Source organism: Nicotiana sylvestris, chromosome 5 (genome assembly GCF_000393655.2).
Source record: "Nicotiana sylvestris chromosome 5, ASM39365v2, whole genome shotgun sequence".
Lineage (NCBI taxonomy): Eukaryota > Viridiplantae > Streptophyta > Magnoliopsida > Solanales > Solanaceae > Nicotiana > Nicotiana sylvestris.
This window is the reverse complement of record NC_091061.1, coordinates 20,618,885-20,623,994: the sequence shown is the minus strand read 5'-3', so window position 1 is coordinate 20,623,994 and position 5,110 is coordinate 20,618,885. Positions and strand designations below refer to the sequence as shown.

At 37.3% G+C, this 5,110-nt stretch overlaps 1 protein-coding gene across 2 annotated transcripts; it reads right to left on the bottom strand.

Annotated features, from left to right (window-relative positions):
- Nucleotides 1-329: 329 nt before the first annotated feature.
- On the bottom strand, nucleotides 330-4,267 carry LOC104249352 (scarecrow-like protein 13). Of its 2 annotated transcripts, XM_009805765.2 has the most exons (3): nucleotides 4,114-4,267; nucleotides 2,591-2,827; nucleotides 330-2,233 (listed from the first exon to the last, which is right to left on the bottom strand). In XM_009805765.2, exon 3 carries the CDS (start codon nucleotides 2,028-2,030, stop codon nucleotides 456-458), a length of 1,575 nt encoding a protein of 524 aa, XP_009804067.1. In that variant the 5' UTR covers nucleotides 2,031-2,233; nucleotides 2,591-2,827; nucleotides 4,114-4,267; the 3' UTR covers nucleotides 330-455. The 2 variants fall into 2 exon arrangements, with proteins under 2 accessions (XP_009804067.1, XP_009804066.1); XM_009805764.2 differs by lacking the exon at nucleotides 2,591-2,827 and having other exon boundaries at nucleotides 4,114-4,216.
- Between the last annotated feature and the right edge of the window lie 843 nt (nucleotides 4,268-5,110).

Sequence of the window (5,110 nt, the reverse complement as noted above, 5' to 3'; positions counted from 1 at the left end):
TAAATAAAAAAAAAAAAAAAAGACAGATAAGTCTAGACAAATTTGACAACTACCTTAAGATGTTTCTCTGCTAAAAATGTGGGACAACACACAGTTCTATTCGAATGAAGGGCAGCCTTGGCACAACTAGTGAAGTTGCTGCCATGCGACCAGGAGGTCACGGATTCGAACCATGGAAACAGCCTCTTGCAAAAATGCAAGATAAGACTAAGTACAATATATCATTATGGCCGAACCTTCCCCGGACCTCACGCATAGCGGAAGCTTAGTGCACCAGACTAACCTTTTTTAATATTTTCCTTCCAATGTTGACATGTACAAGACTAATATTTCATTGTCCTATCTTTCTTAAATTAAAAATGGGTTAACAATACACTGTTCTAGCCTTCTGAAAAGGTAACATCTCAAGATCATGGAGGAATGATTTACAGCTTTAGACAAAAATTGCAAAAACATCATCTCCAAGCAGAAGTAGTAGCTAAAGCTCTGTTCTTCCATCCAAGATAAAGCGCGCCCTTGTTCTCCGCAATCCTATAATTCGAGCTATAGTCCTTCAACATGTCGTTGATAGCTTCACCAACCGATGGACTCAAGGGGCATGGCGTAAATCCAGCCATCTTAAGTCTCATACTCCACTTGCCGAAAAGTTCATGTCTTTCCACTCTATCGGCGCCCTCACATGCTATTATGTTCACCACATCTCGCGCCACGCAATGCTCCTCTGCACTGATCCGCTGCTTATCATCCCTCGGGCGACCTGCATCAATTGACTCGAACATTGCTGTATAGTAGTCCAGAGTTTCACGGAATCTTGGAATGAAAGCAGCAGTGTTGGTGTTAGATTCTTGCTCAACAAGGGTAACGATTTTCGGGGACAAGCTCTTAACCAGTCTTAATAGGCGGTCGCGATGGTTCACAGTGCTTACACTCTCATCAGGCATGTGGTGCAGAATGTAAGGAAAGTTAACTGCCAAGGCTTCTCCATGTCTAATATAAAGGTTTTCTAGCTCAACCTCAGAGCCCGATATTGCAGCAGCATTGAATTCAAAAGGCACTCGACATGATTCAGCGACTTTTGCTAGCTTTTCACCGACTAGCTGAAGTCCTCCTCCGCGTGCATGAGCTGATTGGGAATCATCAACACCTGTGATGCGGACGGATGGGGGTCCACCAGGCCGACGAGCAAGACTCTGAATAAGGAACATCCATTGACTTCCCTGTGCAATTTGAAAATCAATTATATGGATTCCGTTCTCGTTCGTCATGGCTTCATCGATCACGACATTGGCGGACGTGTAAGCGAATTTGTAGTAAGGGCAGATGTGATAGAGGACTTGCATGTAAGATAACAATTCTGAATTAGTTGGTTCTTTGCACTTCAGCTTTTTGTATATGATACTTCCTGATGAAAACAGTCTTGCCCTAATACCTTCCAACATATACGCACTCAACCGTTGCATAGGTTCCCCGGAAATGGATACCTTTTGCTCTAGGACATTCATCAGAACTTCTGCGGCCGGGAAATAAGCATCCGACACTGCTTCAGCACAGGCGAGGAGCAGCTCTTTCACGTCCAAGCTCGACGCGATTTCCAATACTCGATTCCACTTTGTTAGGGAAGAAGGTTCAGAGACCACATCATTAAAAGAGCAACTGCTGCTGTCATCAATATCGGATTCAGGGCCTAGCAACTTATTTGCCATCTCGCTTAGCACACCATCAACTCCCGAACACCCGCTCAAAGGTGAACCGTAAGTGTTGTCCGAGGAATGATGCTGATCTGAAATGGTTGACTGAGAATATTGGGGAGAGAAGGGACTCCAGTTGGAAGAGACGCTTACTGCAGGAGGCGAGTCGTAGATGACATATCCGGCAGCAGGCAAGGAGTCCAGAGTGAAGAACTGTTCGTTCTGCGACTGAAAAGAGAACTGTGTCCCTGAGCTGCTAGTATCATTGGAGTTGTTGTTAAAAACATAGTAAGGACTATAATATTGCTCAACTTTCTCCATCGGTCTCTGGGATGCTTGCATCTGCGAATAAGTTATAGACTCGCTTCGAACTGGCTATGATACTTTAGGATAAATTCACGGTACTGTTTCAGAGCAAAGCTATCTTTGATTTGATAAAGTACACACTTAGTGAAGGAGGTGCGTTAGCGATCTGCAGACGTCTCTTAGTTAAAAGTAGTCACAACATTTCAGCAGACATGCCGAATGTCAAAACCAACAAAAATCTGCCAATAAAGAAAATTATGATCAGTTACTTGAAATCTTGATTAACTGGAAATTGGTAAAATGCAGTAAACGCAACAGGAGATTTTCCATAAAAGAACAAAGAACAAAAATGTAAATTGAATCAGCGTCGATGCAGGTCTGATCAATATGTGACGCTCTAAACCAAAAGTAGCAGTCCGAAAAGGGCTATGCGAAGACAAAGAAAGCATCCACATCTTTTTATCACAGCGGATCGATGACAATAAAGTACAAGAAGCTATTATCATTCATATTGGCCCAAATACCATGAAGACGAAGGACAGTTCATCAAATCAGAACATCCAACCACAGATCTCAAACTCCATACTGATTTATACCTCACAAACTGCGGTCATCCCTTCACCAGACACGGAGCTAGAAGGTCAGGTACCGTCGGTTCGGCAGAACCCCGTAGCTTTAGTCCAAACTTTGTATTTGTATTAATAAATGCACTAAATACATATAAAAGTTAAAGTCAGAACCCAGTTACTAATGCCTGATATTGTATCATAGAATTTAGAACCCATAAAGTTCAAATTCTGGCTTCGCCTCTTCCCTTCGCCAAGATACTATACCTACGCAGCCATGAATTGAAATAAATGAGACGAAACAACACACAAACACACACAGTGGATGAAGAAAAACAGCTCTTTAAACCTTAATTATGCAGTTCTAAACAGAAATGTGTAATTAATCAGTCATATAGTACATCTTGACATATCAAGGAAAGAACAAAAGAAAAAGAAAAAAAGACAATAATTAATGATGTTGTGTATGCATACCTAATTGAGGGAAGGCACATTTGAAAAAAGAAAAAGTGTAACCAACTCATATTAAGAAAAGAACAAGGAAAGACAGCTAATGCACTAAAAGATTAATTCATTATCTGTAACTACTAAATGAAGCAATAAACAAAGAACTAATTGCAGTGGTAGGCTTACCAAATACTCACAAATTTATCAAAAAGTAAACAAAAAATTAAAGTCAAAAACTCATTACTCATTAGCCATTCCCCTCATAGGCTTAGAAATGGAAAAAGGTACAAAAAAGAACCTATATTTCAGATTTGTGAACAAATGATATGCCTAACATCAGATTTCCATTAATACACTATGAACAGTGGATAATCTTCACAATCTTCAGATTCACAAGTAATCAAATTGTCATCATAAAGAGTTGGGCAAAGATCACTTTTAGCTCGCAGCTAAAACTATTTACATCATGTAGCCGCAAAAGTGTATAAAATCTGTATATAACATACAAAAATGTGTGTGTATATATTGTTTCGGCTATTATTTTAAGAGCACTAATATAGTGTCATTTTCCCTAAGTTCTCACCTCATCACCAAATTGACACCCCCCCCACACAAAAGAAGAAAAAACAAAATAAAATAAGGGACTTGTAAATCTTAATCAATTTATGTACAAAAACATTCAAATCATTGACTACTGAAAATTAACTCAGTAAAGTGATAAATTAGCATATTCAACATAATTCTTATGTAACTTGAGGGAAGTTAGACAAATGGGAAAAAAATTGGAAAAGGCAGAAACTTGTTCCCTGAAAATGGAAAAACAGAACAAAAAGAAAAATAAAGAATATAAAACCAAAAGCATACCTGGAAATAACTAAAATTCTTACAACTGAAGAATAGATTCAGAAAAAACACAGACCAGAAAGCCTTCAAGTTTAAGTTTTTTCTCATAAAAAGGAAGAAAAAACATGAACAAAGTCAAGCGCTTGCATTTAATAGCTAACTAATTACTTAGACTAATCAGAACTCCATACAAAATCAAATAATATCTAGTACTAAATAATAGATAAAGAGAAGCAAGAATTAAATTAGATAGTATTACAAACCTTCAAAAGATTGAGTCTTTTTTGATGAAACTCAATTTTTTTTTTGTTCAAAGAATAAAGAGAGGACTTTTGTCTAATATTGTTGATTGAAGAAATGAAAATCTCCTTAGAGTTTTTGGTGCTTATTATATAGTCAAAATTATGACTAGAAAAAAAAAAGAGTTTTTGATGATTAAATATATTAAATATAAAAGGCTGGTTTCTTGATGATAACTACTTGAACTGCCCCTCCACCAACATGTGGACCACAGTTTGCTGGCACCCACGTGCGCAGTGCCTATTCCTAGTCTTATTTTTTTTTTATAGTATATATATTTTTTTGTTATCTTCCCCTCTGGTCTTTAGTTTATTTGATTTTTTTTTTTTTTAATGTCAGTTCAGAATATTCTCTCTGCCGCGAGAGACTATGTGATATTATCGGTAAAATACGGGAGAGATGTTGAGTATATAAGTAAACAAGTCATAAATCTAATGACACATTTTAAAGTCGTGCGGAACTAAGCTCAAAGCAAATAATATTACTAGTAGGTTGGGCTATTAAATATGTATCAGAGTCATTCATCGTGCAACCTTGAACGATAGTGGGACAAATCTCAACTAGAACGTTATGTCCCTAAGTGAATCCAACATCGACAAAATACGAAAGAGATGCTAGGTATATAAATAAATAAGCCTTAGACTCTAGTGATATATTTTAAGGTTGTACAAACTTAGGACCAAAGCAGACAAATAACTGATTTGCTATTGGCTGTTACAGATTCAAACTATTTCTGAATGCGGTAAAGCTGCAACAAACTAAAATTAGTAGGTTAATTGAACTTGGCCAAGAGAAAATAACGCTTTTATTTATTTACTTTAAATATGTAACAGTAACATCCTTTTATATGTAACTTTTTTTTTTCCGAACAAAGAACGTGATAATATTCTGTATTGAGGTCAGACTTGAACTCAAGATCTTTGTTACTTACTCTAATATCGTCCCAAGTAAAAAATATTA